This window comes from Harpia harpyja, chromosome Z (genome assembly GCF_026419915.1).
Source record: "Harpia harpyja isolate bHarHar1 chromosome Z, bHarHar1 primary haplotype, whole genome shotgun sequence".
In the NCBI taxonomy this organism is placed as follows: domain Eukaryota; kingdom Metazoa; phylum Chordata; class Aves; order Accipitriformes; family Accipitridae; genus Harpia; species Harpia harpyja.
Genome location: NC_068969.1, coordinates 90,470,230 through 90,486,190, shown reverse-complemented (window position 1 = coordinate 90,486,190; position 15,961 = coordinate 90,470,230). Strand labels below are relative to the sequence as shown.

The 15,961-nt window shown below is 37.8% G+C and overlaps 1 protein-coding gene across 1 annotated transcript in view; it reads left to right on the top strand.

Moving 5' to 3' along the window:
- Positions 1 to 9,788, top strand: part of AP3B1 (adaptor related protein complex 3 subunit beta 1) — a 164,506-nt gene extending 154,718 nt beyond the window's left edge. The window contains exon 27 of the mRNA XM_052775967.1: positions 9,036 to 9,788. Within this exon, the coding sequence (XP_052631927.1) occupies positions 9,036 to 9,189 (154 nt within the window). The 3' untranslated portion in view covers positions 9,190 to 9,788. The remainder of the gene's footprint in view (positions 1 to 9,035) is intronic.
- Positions 9,789 to 15,961: the final 6,173 nt, after the last annotated feature.

Sequence of the window (15,961 nt, the reverse complement as noted above, 5' to 3'; positions counted from 1 at the left end):
CATTTAGGGACCAAGTACTTTTCAGTTGAAGTACGTCTGCTGTTTGTTGTCAGTGGGGAAAGTCTACCAGGAATTTTTCCATCTTCAAGATAAGAGGATACATAATTGAGGATATTTATTCCCTCAAAGTTGATTCTTCTATGGACCATAACTTCCCCTCCCTGTCTCTACTAGGGCAATAACATTCATTACTTTATATATCAAAAATAAATTCTAGGCTGTTCTCTTCTATTTCAAAATGTGATGAGATGAAGATACTATTCAACTGAAGATTTTCAGTAATTTTCTTTTTAACCAACACGAGCCTTATTTATCCAGAAATGCCCTTCATGCTAGTGTTACTTTCTAAGATGTGTTGCTTATTCCTCTCAGATGAATATTCTAAAAGTTCCTCAGGTCTCTTCCTCCTGTATTCATTTTCAGCTCCATAACCTCCTACCAGGATAGGCAATCTTAATTTTCTTCACTTTGAATATAGCGAAAGACAACAGATGGTGATAGAATGAAAAGATAGTTACAGACTTTACTTTCATCTTAGAAAGACTTGAATGTTGTTATGATCCTCTTCAAAGTGTCAAAATGTTGTCTACTATTACATAAGGCCTCTGCGTAAAGGAGAGGTGTTTCAGGGTGAATTGGCTTAGAAAGAAAATAATGGAAATACACATAGAAAGCATTTCTTTCCACTACCTACAAAATGTGGTGCAAAGCTTTTATTGTGTTGGCAGTAGCATATAGCAGAAAAGTCTGTTCAGACCTGGGATCACAAACTGGATTTTCTTCTTCAGTCTTTCACTTTGTTTTATGCTTGTGTGGTTCCATTGATATCAGAATATAATGTGTAATGGGATGGAGAATCAGGCCGTCTTGAACTGCCTACCTTTCTGCCTTCCACTTCCTGAAGCATTTCTTAAACAGGATGCATTGTACTCTAGTAGACTTATTTCTTTCAATGACCACGGCTCTACAAAATGGTACAATGTAGAGCACCTTTTGCACGTTTTTTCATTCTTGAAGACTTTACTTGCATGCTGCCCAATCAGTCAGTGAGATAAAAGTCTGAACCCATCAGGGTGGATATGAAGTACGAATTTTAGTCAACCTCAACTTGTTTAATAGTCCATTGAACTAGTCTGTTGTTGCTGTTGTATTTTGAAAGGAATCCACAATTAGTAACAGGAAATAGTTGAGTTAGAAAGTGAGCATGGTGTCATCTACATATCTTTACTTCTGCAGTTCATCAGGATGGTCTTAACATTGACCAGCACTGAGACACATGACAGCATTCATTTCAGTCCTCTAATTTGAGATGGTCAAGTCTTTAATTTCAACAACCCAATATGGGACAATCTGAGGTTTTGAAGAAAATCAAACCTCAGCTTCTTTCAATACTGAAGCCTTAATCTACTTCAGAACAGCCATTTCACATTTTGAAATAATGAGTTTAATATCCTTCTCCAATACAATCATGAAAGCGGTCATTCTAATAACCATCTCTTCCTTCTAGAGATCACCGGAACTTGCAGAGGGAGGATTCTCATCTCTTAGCATGTTGTGATAGTAGACACCTGAATTAGCAGCAAACAAGCTAGCTTTTAAACAAGAAGCACAAAACAGCGCTTCTGCTCATTGCTGAAGAAGGTCTAACTAGCTCAAGCACAGTGTTGCACGCAGTGGTTATGCTGGTTCTGGGACCTATATTTTTAAGGACATTTGCCTGCACCATATAGATATGCCGGTTTGTTCAGAGCTTGCTGTGTGTAGTCCATCACTGTTCAGCGTACCCATGACCTATGTGGTTTTGTGAATAAGCAAGTATTGAACAAGATGTAAAATATCTTCACCTGTCTTTTGGAGGCTTGCATTATTATCCTTTAGCAAAATCAAAAACATACTGTGTAAATCATGTAATATAACAGTAAGCACACTGCAATAGATAAGCATTGAAATCCTGAAGAACGTGAAAGCAACTAGACTAAATATAGAAACTTGCATAAAATGCTTAAAAAACAGAAATCCAAGGATCAACACTTGTTTTTCACTACCCTTTATTCCCCACCCCATGCATCAGCCTGACAGTCTGGTTGTATTCACCCCTTTTTATCATTTTGCAACCTGTCATGTCCCATTTATAGTATATTGGCAGACTGATTCTCAAAGGAAAGAGGGTTTTGTTTACAGACAATTTTGATTATCAGAGAATGGCGTGCTTAGTAATCAGTTATCCTCCCCACATCTTTTTAATCCAGCAACACTTAATGAGGGGAGAAAAGGTATGCAATTGTGCATGTATGTAGGTAGGTTTGTATTGAACAAAACCCCATTTAAAGGGGTCTACCTGGAAAATTTCTCTGTGTATGTCATCTTCCAATTTGTACTAAATTTGGAAGAATTCTCAGGCAGAAAGTTGGTGATCAGACCCCATCAGCTAACAAATGCATCTGCTTCCAGCATGTCAGAAAGGAGGGGCTATTAGCCATCTATTGAGGATAAACACAGTGTAAAAATATCTGAGAAATAGAAATTGTTTATAGTAACTCCATTTGAATCCAAACATATGTTCTCAGTAGCTGACAAACAGGTCTTATAAATCCAGGAAGACTTTTTTAAAAACCTTTTCTGCTCTGTGTGCACACAGAAATCTTTCCTAAGATTTTTTACTAAGCAATTGGCCTGTCGGAGAGCTCAAATGAAGTGAAATCTACCTCTGGCAATAGCTCCTTTGACGTAGTTATGTGGACTGTTCTGCTTCTGTGGTTCCTCAGCTGTGGGGCTCAGTCATCTTTTTCTACTCTTCTAGAGAGCTGCAATGGGTAGCTGAGTAAATAAACTTGTAATAGACATGCAGCCTTGATTTTGCTTCCTAATTTCTCAAGTAGGAATTAATTAGAGCACTAAATATCCTAGGCAAAACAGTTTCTCTGGTAGCCTTTACCTGTAGGAGACAGAATTCTAAATGGAATAGTATATCCATGTCCACAGTATTTCACCCTTTGTTGTAGCCAGAAGTTGTAAACTCTTAATGTTTTCTTGTTTTATGATAGAAGTAATTCTAGCTTTTAAAAAGAAAAAAAAGCCCAGCTAGGCTAATTATTTGTATTTCTTTTGTCAGCCAGGACTAAAATTACCATGACACCACTTTCTGGTTAGTCACTATTCTTAGGTAAATATTTTTATTCCTAGAGAAAATGAAAACTGAAATTTTTTAATGAAAGTACTCATCCAGTAGTTTCTACTATTTCTTAATAAAATCCAATGTTCCAAAACCTTGAAATTTTCTCCCTGCTAACAAAAGGGCCCTGTATGTATTAATACAGTTTTCATATTATTGGCATATGAAGATTTTCATTAACTTGTACAAAGCACTTGATCAATAGATTGCCTTTCTACAAAATCATTTTAAGGCCCTTAACATTTTAAATATTGTATTTAAGGAGCTTGCATGTGGATTGCAAAATTTAAAAATAACTTGAAGAAATTAAATTTGAGTTTAACATTAAAAGTATATGAGTGAGTCATTTTAGGTATGAGGTTAATGGAAATAGATTGTTCTAGCCTAGCTTATTTGCTGTCCACTAGAGGACAGCACTGCTTTTGTATCTGAATGCTGTAAAGTGAAAAATATGTGCAGCATTTTCTCTGGAAAACAAACAGGAACCTCCTGAGCCAGTTGTTTAAACAGAAAACATTTAACACTTAAAAAACTAACCGAACAGAAGAATATCTTTGATTTGAAAGATCTCTGAGGAAGTTTAATGTTTTAGTATATTTCTGCAGGGTAACTTACTTTCTTGGAATTAAATAATTTTTCTGCAAATTAAAATTTGTAGCCTGCTTTAGAAATGGACTGTATGTAATTCTTAAATACTTATCATATTAAATGCCCAATTCTTTAAGAAAAATAAACAGAATAGACTAGATGAGAAAACAAAATAGATCGAGTATTACAATTACAATTTTCTAGGTGTGAGGACCAAATATTTTGATTCAAGCTTTTAGCTTATTGAAGTTTTGGGGAGGAGATATAATTGCCAACATATAAAAATGCTGAAGTTTTTTAACTAAAGGTAAATTTGGAGGATGATAAAAAGTTCATGCAGCATCTTTTGAACATGTGGAGCAGTGCTGTGTGTTGGACATTAAGTTCAGAAGACTCACTTGCATTCCTGAATTTTTGTTAGAAGTACAGTGCAACTGTTCACCAGCAACTGAGGACAAACTCAAAATCTATTTTGGCAATAGAACTAAAAATGGTAAAAATATAGTACAGATGTGATGGCAATTTATTTTACAATTTATGATTTTATTAAGCCCCGAAATAGTTAATATTTGAAATAATTACATTATGGTAATGAATTAGGTATTTTGAACAATTGATTCTAAGATAGTGTTAAAATAGCATGAAATGTACTGGAAAAAAGAAAACATCAAATTATCATATGATTTTTAAGGTAAATATTAATCAAATTTATGATTAATAACCAATGTTAAACAAGGTTTTTTTCTGAGAGGTTAAAATCACCAGGTTAAGAAAAAGATCCTTCTTTTTGTGACTATATTTCTGCTTATGTTTTAGTATTAAGCTTAACCCCAGGTCAGAACTAATACATAGTAGTGCTATTCCCAATACTTCTTTTTCATGTTCTAAGGCTTACTCAGAGGATGAATACAAGTAGTTAGTAATTTAGCCAATTTTTAGATGAAATGTTAAAGTCAAACCTGTACATAGATAGAATTTGTTGTAGTAAGGTGAAGATCCAAGTACTGAAACTATAAAGATTTTTGTTATCCAGATGATACACTGGAAGATACTTCATAGTTGTTCATTCTTATGTTTACAAATTGAAGACTAATTCACAGCAGTGTTTTTTTCCCCTCTGAATATATTCATTGCATAACTTGATTACACATTTGTCAACTTTGGACTAATTATTTTTCTACAGCTAGGGCAGGGCGTTGCATCTTCTGATTGTCTTTCTTACTAATAGGATTCTGTCTGCTTCAGCAGGCAATAATTGAAGGCTTCATGTACAAGATTTAAAGAAAGGGTGGAGAAAAAAAAAGTTTTAGCCTCCATGGGCCATTGTCACTCTTTCTGGTAAGCAGTAGAACAGAAAAAGAATTTAGCTTGAATAGAAAAATCAAGGAGGAAGAAGAGCACCCAACAGGAGAGAACATATGTTTTAGTGGTGGCAAATTATGTGTAACAAACCCTGCTCTGCTGTAAACAAATGTCCTGATAATGAGTGTTCAGGTGTAAATGTACTTTCTCAAATGTTGAATTTTAAAGAGCAGATTTTGAGTGAGTTACTCTGTTTCTCTTTGTTCACTGGCATGGAATTTTCATAACCTTTCCCCATAGAAATGCCTCTCCTGTATATTGTAGCTATCTTCTGTCTACAAATAAAGGGAAAATAACTGCTAGTCTGTAGTTAGGCTAGTCATCATCACAAAGCCAGTGTTTGGCAAATGCTGTCACATTGTAGTGTCTGATGCTCTGTGTTTTCCCTTTATATCAACTATAAATCAAATATTTCTGTGTGATAATCATTAACAAATCTTATTTTCATAGCAAGTGACCAAGAATATGTACTTGATTTTTAACTCTTGAAAGACTGAATGACTTTCTAAAAATATACAGTACTTTAGTGATGTTGATTTAGAATTTTATTCTTAATATATATTTCCTTACCTACTGACAGGTACTATATTTATGTGAAAATAATCTATGAACTCCATCTCTTTTTTTTCCATGTCACATAGCCTCAAAATATGTAACAGTCTTTTTAAAGACAAAAAATATTTGGGAAAACTCAGAATATGCAAATGTATCTCACATTGTTATGTTTCTAATCTGTGTTGATTTTTTTAAGTGGGAAAAGTATTAAAAGCGGCAAATCTTCCTGAATATTTTTAATGATGTGAAATCAGGTTTAGAATTAATATTATCACAGAAAGAAAACTAGAAAATAACTGCAGTATAGCAGAAACAGCCATCTTGAAACTGTTAGTAAATATTTGGTTGTTTTCTGAATGGTATTCTCATTTACTTTCTTTTTTTTCATATTCACTGATGCATCCTTTGTTACAAACAGAACCATGCTCATAGTATAATATCTTAACATGTTAAGAGTTGTCTATACAAAAAATTCTTTCTTTTGGACCTACAAACAACCAATTTACAAGCTAGATTTTAATGTACTACAGTGCAGTTTCCAAAGCTTATTTCAGTCTATGAATTCTGATTGTTTTTATTATCTTTTTTTCAATTTTTTTTTAATTCAAATTCTAACCTTTAAGGCAGTATCAACTTACAGAAAAAGTAAAAAATAATTACTGACCTTGTGGGGAAAATAAAAGTTTCTCACAAAGAATAAATACTTACTATACAGAGTGATTAATTTTTGCTGCTGAAAGATTTTTTTTAATGACTTTCTGGTCTATGTATTTAGTTGAGCATAACACACATTTTGGAAAATCCACATGGGCTTATGGTAAGAGTAAGCATATAAATGCAATAACACGTACTTAGTCGAAAAAATAGCTATTAACCAAATCCTTCAATGGTGGTATATTTAAAACATCTAAATAATTAGCAAATCAGTTTTACTACTAGTGTCTTCTAACTAAAAGTCAACTGCTTCATCCTTTTTATAACTGTATTCAGTTTCACAGATCATATAAGCATATTTATGTTAGAACTCTCTTTAGAAATGAAATTATCTTCCCTATTTTAAGGAACAGATTTCAATTTCCAAAGTTCAAAAGCAGTGGTAAACCCATTGTGTGTTTTTTCTTCTATACACCCTTTTTTAATGGTGAAATAAGTCATCCCGTCCTGTTCCAATTCTTTTTTCACTAAGCGATTCCAGATCAGTGACCATTGATACAAACCGATTAGCCACTGCTAGTTATGCATACTAACACTTTGCGTAAAATTATCTGAGTATCAGACCCTTTGCATCTTGCAAACCACATACAAACTCACATTTTATTGATTTTACGTGTTTTCTTCAGAGGTATGGAAAAGTGCTATTGATCTCCTATGTGATTTTGCAAATCCACATGTGAAAATATCAGGCAAAACTCATCTCTGATGCTTTGGGCCACCTTGGCTTTCACAGAGTGCTGACTTTGTATCACTTTCAGGTTTTAATAAAAGAGGGTAAAATCAAGCCTTGGGGCTATGAAACACAGCAGGAGTGCCAACTACCAACCTATTTATGTGCATACTCAGACATAATCTGCTTCTGTGTTGTCCCAGGACACAACTGTTAAGTAAATAAACTGACTAATAAGACTATTGTTTCTATAATTATCCCCCTGTCAAAATCAACAAGAGAAATAGTGATCTTCCACATCGCAGTGTAAATACATGAAATCATTGATATAACTAGCTAAGTAGATAATTTTTATAGTAGTAACGTTGTTTTATAACCTTCTATTAAAGGGAGAGGTCTTTGAATGTATCTATAATCCGGACAAAAGAAGTAGATTGACCGTGATGGGTGACATTATAGAAGTGCCCCATGTTTCCTTAATTAGTATAATGTGTTATGAGATTTTGATATGCTTAGTTTAAAAAGAAAAAAGACAGGAATTACTTCTCGTTTAAAGAGAACCTGCTTCCTGCTTAAGTGGCTAATATTTTAATTAAGTCTGGAGTGAAGTTTTTTGAGTATCTCCTGATAAACTCCCTCCTTTATGTTGATGGTAATTAAACAGATCCCCATGGGCTTGGGTAGGCGTTTGCAAGGCCCATGCTAATTGTCAGACATGAGACACTGACCAGTTGGTTTGCTCTTGAATAGCCCACAGCATGCTGTCAGCCCAGCCGTTTGATTTTTCTGTGTTGTGAGCTGTTGTCAGGGCTAACTGGGTCCTATTGTGGCTGAAGATGTTGTGCAAATTGAGGCAGATGGCTCTGATTCAGACACGTGTCATTCAGAAACAGGAGAGGAGATTGGCCCTGCAAAGTGGGGTCAGACTGGGTCACAGACCTGCTCTACACTTGTTAGTGTTTTCAAAAGCCCATGTGCAGCAAGTTTGTTGTTGTCAAGTAACCAAGGGGAAAGGGAAAAAAAAAAAGGCAAAAAAACCCCATGGTGTGCTCCTTGTGGAAGATGGAAGACGAGGCTGTTGCCATCCTCTTCCTTCCCGTCTCTTGGGCCTGGCTGTGCATGCAGAATGAATTAACAGGATTGACAGTAGCTCACTATGCCTAAAATGGCTTTTCAGTCAATTGCGGTGCTTAAAAGGCTAGTTTTGCTTTTAATTCCATGTAATTAGTGGGTTTTTCATGTCTTGGAATTTAGTAATAATGCATTAGTCCTAACTTTCGTTTATCTGATTGGTTGTTTAGGTTTTTTTAATTTGCTTTGTAGGATTTTTAATAATTATAAAACATTTAGAAATGCTGGCCACATTTTTATGATTAAATATTCTGGAGATAAATTCACAGATGGAAGGATTTGGTGTCTTGCTGTTACCATCATTTCAAATGATCATGTTGGATGTTTATAACTCTGACTATTTTTAGTTTGAATTAATTCTCTAGATGGCAGGAGGATGCACTTTTCTGAAAGTACAACAATTTGGCTTTCTGGAAGTGTTCTACTACATTTAGCATAGTTGCATTTTCTTTGGAGCACCAAATGATGATAGTTATCCATGGAAAACTCCATACAGCTGAATTCAAGTTGCCAGTGTGCACAAGTATTGTAGAGGAACTGAGGAATCAGAACTTACATAAAAATTTTATTTAAATAGAGTTTAGTTTGTACCATTAAATACACAATTTTGCATGATACTTTTTTGTCCTTCTTAAATGTAAACATATTTACACAATGCTGAACAAATTCTTTCTGAAGAATTTATGAAGGTTTTTATGGTTTATCCCCTGAAATGCATTAATGAAATTGGAGGCATTTTATTATATTTGAGCTCATTTAACTTTTGCAGAAAGAAATATTAGCAGTCTTTGACCTTAAGATCCTCAGTGATTTTTTTTTTTTTATTTTTCCTTCCCCCGCCAGGTTTGCAGCTAAGACTGTGCACAGTGGGTCACTGATGCTAGTCACAGTGGAGCTGAAGGAGAGCTCTACAGCACAGCTCATCATAAACACCGAGAAAACCGTGATTGGTTCTGTTCTGCTGCGGGAGCTGAAGCCTGTCCTGTCCCAGGGGTAACCTGCTTACATCTGGACTTCAGAATCTGGCACACAACAAAAGTGCCTGGCATCCACTACTGCTGCCTTTCATTTATAATAATAGCCCTTCCATCTGGCAGTGGGGGAAGAATACACTCTTGACATTCTTGTCTTCTGCTTTAGAATGCTAGTGTGTATCTATCATGTATGCAAGTCCTTTCCTTTTTTTTCTGCTTGCTAACCAAAGAACATATATTTTACTGTCAGTTATCTGCGCTTTTAAATGTATTTCCCATTTGTTCTACCTTAGTCCTTCCCTCCCTGCTCCCTTCCCCCACTACCTTTCTTCCCCATTAGTTTTCCTCACTGTAGTGGACAAATACTAGATAATAAAGTTCAAAGGAAGTCACATTGCTTGAAAACTGAGTTTAAATGGCAGGTAGGTTCCAGCAACATATACAACAACTACGTGATTCAGAGAGGTTTTGTTGCATAAGTGTAAAAATACAACAGGTACAACAAAATGGTGTTTGCTTTCTGGAAATGCTTGTAAACCTGAACTCATCTATTAATATTGTTCCTACCTACTGCCATTTTCTCAAATACTTCCGTTAAGTTGCCAATAAAGTAGTGCTATGAGCAGAGGCTCCCTCTGTCTTGTTTTGGTAGAGAACTGATAACAGTGATCGCCAGTATTGTATATAACTAGTTCATTAAAGTAAATACTAACAAGGTTGGACACTGCATATGCATCAGCAAACTGTTCTTGTGAAAATAGCCAGTGTTTGTGCTCCTGTTGTAATTTTCTGCTATGCAGTTATTTTTTGTTAATAAACAAAGCCAGTAACTGCCTATTTTCAGATTGGCCCATTCATAAAATAGTGATTGAAATATTAGAAATTAGTATTATATGAAATACTGATTATTAGAGTATTGTGGCAAATACTGTCATCTAGCTTAAATTATTCACATCCTGTCTTCAAATTTATTTTGTAAACTGAGATTAAAACATCTCCCACCTGTGCATAAACCGGGGCTCGAGGCAAAGAGAAATTCATAGCCATATCTACTGAACTAGGGCTCAGAAGACCAGCAGCTGTGCAACCTTTATTGCACCTAGTTTTCTGCCTGTAGCCGAGGTGTCACTGATTTTGACCTTCCCTTCACATTCTGGTTACATGGTAGGGTGGAGGAAGGTGAGCTTTATCATTTCATATAAGTTCTCCACACTTCTAACATGTAACTAGTAACTCATGGCTCTGCTACAGATGTTTTATGACACAGAGAAGATACTTGGATAACTGTAACCTTGCTCTGTCAGCAGGACCCTTGCATGGTCCTTTGATACTGACTAAATGGTGCTGTTTTGGTTTAGCTTTCTGTATGATAGGAAATATTGCTTCATCAGAAATGTTGCGTTACTGCACACTGGAAAGTTCTTCTAAAATTTTCTACTAAAATTTGGTAGAACTAAAAGGTAGCTCCAACACACAGCAGAGTTTATTGGCAAATTCTAAATAGGGGTTGGTTTTTTTAGGTATTGAAGTTGCACTTCTGTGAGAAATGTAGTTCTAGGTTTTGCTAGCACCCAAAATATACTTCTGGTACTTCTCAGACAAAGAAACAAGAATCTTATGCCCTCAACAGAAATTTACATGTTCTTAATCAACATTTACATTGTTTTCTGCAGTCCTAATCCTGCAATAAGTTTTTTCTTGAATTACAGTTTTCAAGTGTGATGTAAGTTATTCAAACAGGTGAAAAATTAATCATTGTAGAAAATACCGTCGTCTCAGAGAAAATGCAGATTGGTCTAGATGGTATTTGATACTAAGACTTATTGAGAAGGTGGTGAGGGAAAGGTACAGAACCACGCCTCCTGAGAAAAGACTGAACTGCAAAACATTCAGCCATGTTTGTAAAGGAGAAAACAAACAGGAATTGTTTCTTGTACCGCAGTATAAATCAAAGGAAAGCATATTAATGCTATGTAAGTCACACATGTTGCTTAGTAATTTCTGCCTCCCTGGAGTACTTTGTACACTTTAATAGTGAAGCCCAGAAACATGTGTATAGTAAGGATATTTGGGGAGTTTCTGGTATCAATTTACATTTTTCAACACTTTATGACTTGGTCCAGTGGTTCAGTAACTCTTGATAGAGGTATCGGGGCCAACGGTGTGACCTGAAAATTTATGCTGCCTTCCCTTAATAGTAATTTGGAGAGAAACTTTCTTTAAAGACGGATATTTAAATAGTAAAATATCTCTGCATGCAATAAAGCTCTGCTCTTCAGGTATCTAAACATGAGCGCATGTACATGTCTTACATTAATAGTGGAAGTTGCACTCAGTCATAATTCAGCCAGTTAGCAGTAGCTAACAATATCTTCTTGGTTTTGCTATATATCATTTTTATTCACTTTCTTCCATACTTTTCATCATTTATAGAGGCATATTAAAAGTTATTAGGATATGAAGTAGATGACTAGTCTAAATTGCAATCTAGAATTCACTTCAGAGTGATTTGCTTGTACCAGGTAGCAGCAGCCCTACCTCCGTGGGCAGGCTTTTCAGTCAGGAGCTGTGCACTGAGAACCACCTGGCTTCAGTGAGAATCTAGACCTGGGCAGCCTTGCATGTGTGACTCAGGATGTGGGACCAAGGCTAAAGCATACTATTGCAGGACTGCTGTGGTGGGTTTTGCTAAGATGGTTAGGGAATTGTATCGAGGTCTAATTTAGGGAGCAGGAGGTGAGGGTTAGTTACTTAAATTATGAAGGGTTCAAATGCAAGAGAACCTGCAGAAACATAGGAAAACCAGTAACAACTACAAACTGAAATATCATAAATAGAAAATTTGGGTATAATTTTATTAACTGTTTAATTCACTCATGCCCAAGGTAAGTAAAATTCAAAGACTCCAAGATTATTGTGATTTAGTCCAAGCTTTAAAACTGATGCTGGTAATTATGGATTGAAGAATCATGCAACAAGAGCAAGGGCAAACATAAGAAAGTTTCTACGTAGTGAGAGATTGACAGTTTACCTCTTCTTTGCTTCCTGGTTGTTTCCACACACACACATATTCCCCCTTGTGAACAGGAAGGGTTTTTTTCTGAATTTTCAAATTCAGTTATTCCAAAATAACTCAAACCATTTGGAAAGAATAGGGTATGGGGAAGAGTTGTTACGTTATATGGCAGAATATAAATACAGGCTTGATGCATGACAGTCAAATTTATATAATTTTTTTCCTCTTATTTTCCTTTCACATTTTATGATGTTGTGTAAAAGGATAATATAGTTTTCTCCTGCATACCCTGGTTTAATTCTAGTAACTAATTTCTAAAGAAAAATAGCAGAGATAGAAGTGGGTCTAGAGCTAGAAACAAAATAATGGAAGATATAAATAGAATACTGTGTGAAAGGACAGTGGAAATAATGAAAGTGTTTTTAAAGCAGGGACATGACACAGTATATGAAACAGTGAATGGCATAGAAAAGATAAATTGGGCTTTCCTGATGATCTTTTCTACTAACTCAGGAACAAGGTGGCATTTTGTCACATTTCTAAGGCAATATATGTAAATTGCAGGAAGGAATTAATTTTTTTCCCCATGTTCTTAAACACAACAGGTACTTAAGCTCTGGTCATTTGCTGTTACAAGATAATATGATGTTTACTAAAAGTGGAACAAAACTGGAATTTTACATTAGCAAAGGAATATACAGATATGTACCGGATAGGATACAAAAAAAAATAAGGGCTCTAAATCCCCTTGATCTGAAGCTTAGGCTAATTACTGATATTTGGTGATAGGATGAAATCCTTTTGCACACTTTGCAATGGTCCATTATGATAATTAGTATTAATTATTTTTTTAAAAATACTCAATTATAGAACTGTCTAGTTTTGCATACAGTATCTTATATGCTTAAATGAATTTTAACTTAGCACTTAAATGCCCTAACAAGGATTCTGGTAAGCAATGTACAGGTAAGCTGAATCCTCCCAAGCCCTCATCTGACACTTAAGTGTGTGCCTGAAACAAGCGTATGAGGATCAGACTCTGTTCCCTTTTTTTTCTGTCAGTTTGTCTTCCTCCCCTTCCCCATATATTTGTTTTATCATAAATCAGGTGTTTTTATAACACTTATATTAAATGTTTTGTGGTGCAGACACCAGGCTTTGCTGTGTTTGCATAGTGTGGTTTCATTGCTGGTAGGAGCCTTTGTGCACAACCCTGACAAAAGCAATGCTTCTGTTCAGGTTATTTTCCTCTTATCTGGTATACTTGCAGTATAGCACAGTCCAGTGAACCTGTTTGGAAGAGAAAGAGATGGTGAACACCACTGCATTTCCAGTCCCACAGCTAACTGGTTTTGCTTCACAAGGTACAAGGTGAACTGCTCTTCACTGGCTGGTGACTCTGAGCCCATGCTGTGACTGTACTGTCCCAAATCTTGATCCACTTAAATCCCTGTGTACATTCTGGTGCATATACACATATCTTTACAAACAGTATTATTCTGAACTCCTCTTTCCATTGTGCACATATAAAAGAGAGGACGAAAATGAGTTTTGCTGGCTTCCACCGCTGCTTTTCCAGTCCTCTCCAGGTCCCAGCCTGCTCTCACCCTGCTCCTGACAGCTTGCCTCCTCCTGACAGCTTGCCTCCTCCTTTGCCCACCTTCCCAGTCATGGCTTTCAGAGGAGAGGGAAGGGACAGCAACTCTGCCCTTAGCACCATCTAATGGAGCATACATGTTGTGAGTCTCTGTTCACATCTCCATGCCTCCCTCTGGCTCAAACCAGACCTAGTTTTCCTCCTTGATGGGAAGGATTTAGACTAAGCCTTGCAAAAACAGCTGACAAGTCACCCTGCTTCTTCAAGAAAGAGCAAAAGCTGTGGGTGCACTCGGGTCCTTCTCACCCTCCTGCCCTGTAAAAATGCTGGTGGACTGTGGACGGGCGGTGGAAAGGTGGTGAAAGGCCTCTTGTACCAGCCATGACTGGCTGCCATTCAGCCACTAGCCATGACAAATGGCAGGTGGGTGAAGGAGATGGCTCCTAAAAGTGAGGGAGCACTCTTGTGCTTCCAGCCTCCCTGCAGAGCTTCAGCCTTGTCTTGGACCATGGGACACCCACCAGCTTGGGCTCAGGGCAGCACCCCAAGTCCAGCAGTTGGAGCAGAGCTGGCAAGGGAGGCGCAGGGAGGGCAGGAGCCTTGGGAGAAGCAGCATCAGCTCCTCTCCTTCTGCAACACATCACATCTGACCAAAATAGCTGCTCCTCGTCACTTCCAAGCACCACCAGCAGCCACAGGCCATCCGCGTTCACAGGACTTTGAGGCCTAGGCAGCCAGGGAGGCTGGCAGGTAGTGGTAGCTACAGGTGCCCTCTGACTTGAGGCCTGTGGCTTCACAGGGTAGGTGGAGCGGCTTCTGCTCAGCCTGCAGCCACCCTCCACATGCCTGGCCTGGGCCTGCCGCCACAGCCAGGGTGCCGGAGAGGCCCCTGAGTGCCAACAGCCTGCTTGGGTGAAGGAGGAAGGCAGGAGGGCCGGAGGAGAGCAAGCCCCCTTTCCCGGGTGGCGGAAGCTGGAGTTGTGTGAGATACTGGCCTCCAGAAGGGGCTGCAGCTTCAATGGCGGTTTGTAATTAAATTCCAAGCTGAGAAGAGGTGTGGGCTGAGCAGCCTAAGGCCGCCTGCAGGAGGCTTTGCCTGGGTGCGAGTCCTGGGGGTCATGACAGCCTCCACTCCCAGTGACCCTGAGCAGACCTGTGTGCGTGTGCACCAGGGCTGCAGCTTCACAAGGGGCTGCTGGCTCTGCCCTGGGTCACTGCAGACCCCCTAATCTTCTCCTAAATGGTGCCTGGAGGCTTGTACATAACATACCTCACTGCTGGGGACACTTCCTTCTCATTGCGGATGGTGTTTCACATGCAGAATAATTTGATCCTGCCATATTATTTCCTATCATTTTCTTTTTGGTTTGCCTTGATTTTGTATATTTGTGTGAGGTTGTTCGGGCATTTATTTGCACTCGGCTTGTGCACCAGCAATGAACAGTGTACCAGCGCTTGCTGAATCTTGTTTGGAAAGTAAATGCTATTCTGTATGACTCTAAAACATCAGTTGTGAGGGAAGGAGAAGAGATGAAAGAATTACCAATTCAGTTATTTTTTTAGACTGTTTTTTCCAATTCTGGCAAAAAGCAGGTATCCATCCCACTTGGTACCATTAATTCCTCCCTCAGCCATCTTTCTTCAAATATTTGCAGATCCATGCTCTAAAGCAAACCAGCAAGATGATTTGAGTTTAAAGACCTAACCTTTTCTGTGAGGCTGCAGTGTTTTGGAGGGATTTGGGGTTGGTTTTGGTGATCAGATCATTTCACTGATGGGGCTTGGAGTGCAGCCCTCCAGACGTTTGGAGTCGGCACATTTGCAAGGGAGTACACCCTGGTGAGGCAGAGAGAGGAGCCCTTTCCATTCTTCTTGCTCTTACTGTCTCAATACCATGCCTGAACAGCACCAAAGTGGCTTCTTTTATCAGATGAAAAAAGGGCACCTCTTTGACACCAGGTCCAAAAGAAACTGTTCTGCTCCAGCCGGATCTGCGGGCCTCTGCCAATGCCTGGGTTTGGGCAAAATTAGTTGGTGGCTCAGCTTCGCGTAATTGAAAGTCATTCTGATTTCTGCACTGTGGTGTAATTGCTTAAAAAAACGTGTTATTTGATGATTAAGATTCTGGAGTGAATTGTGTTCTTTTGGGTTCTTACACTGTTTCTCCATCAGGGACTTGGTT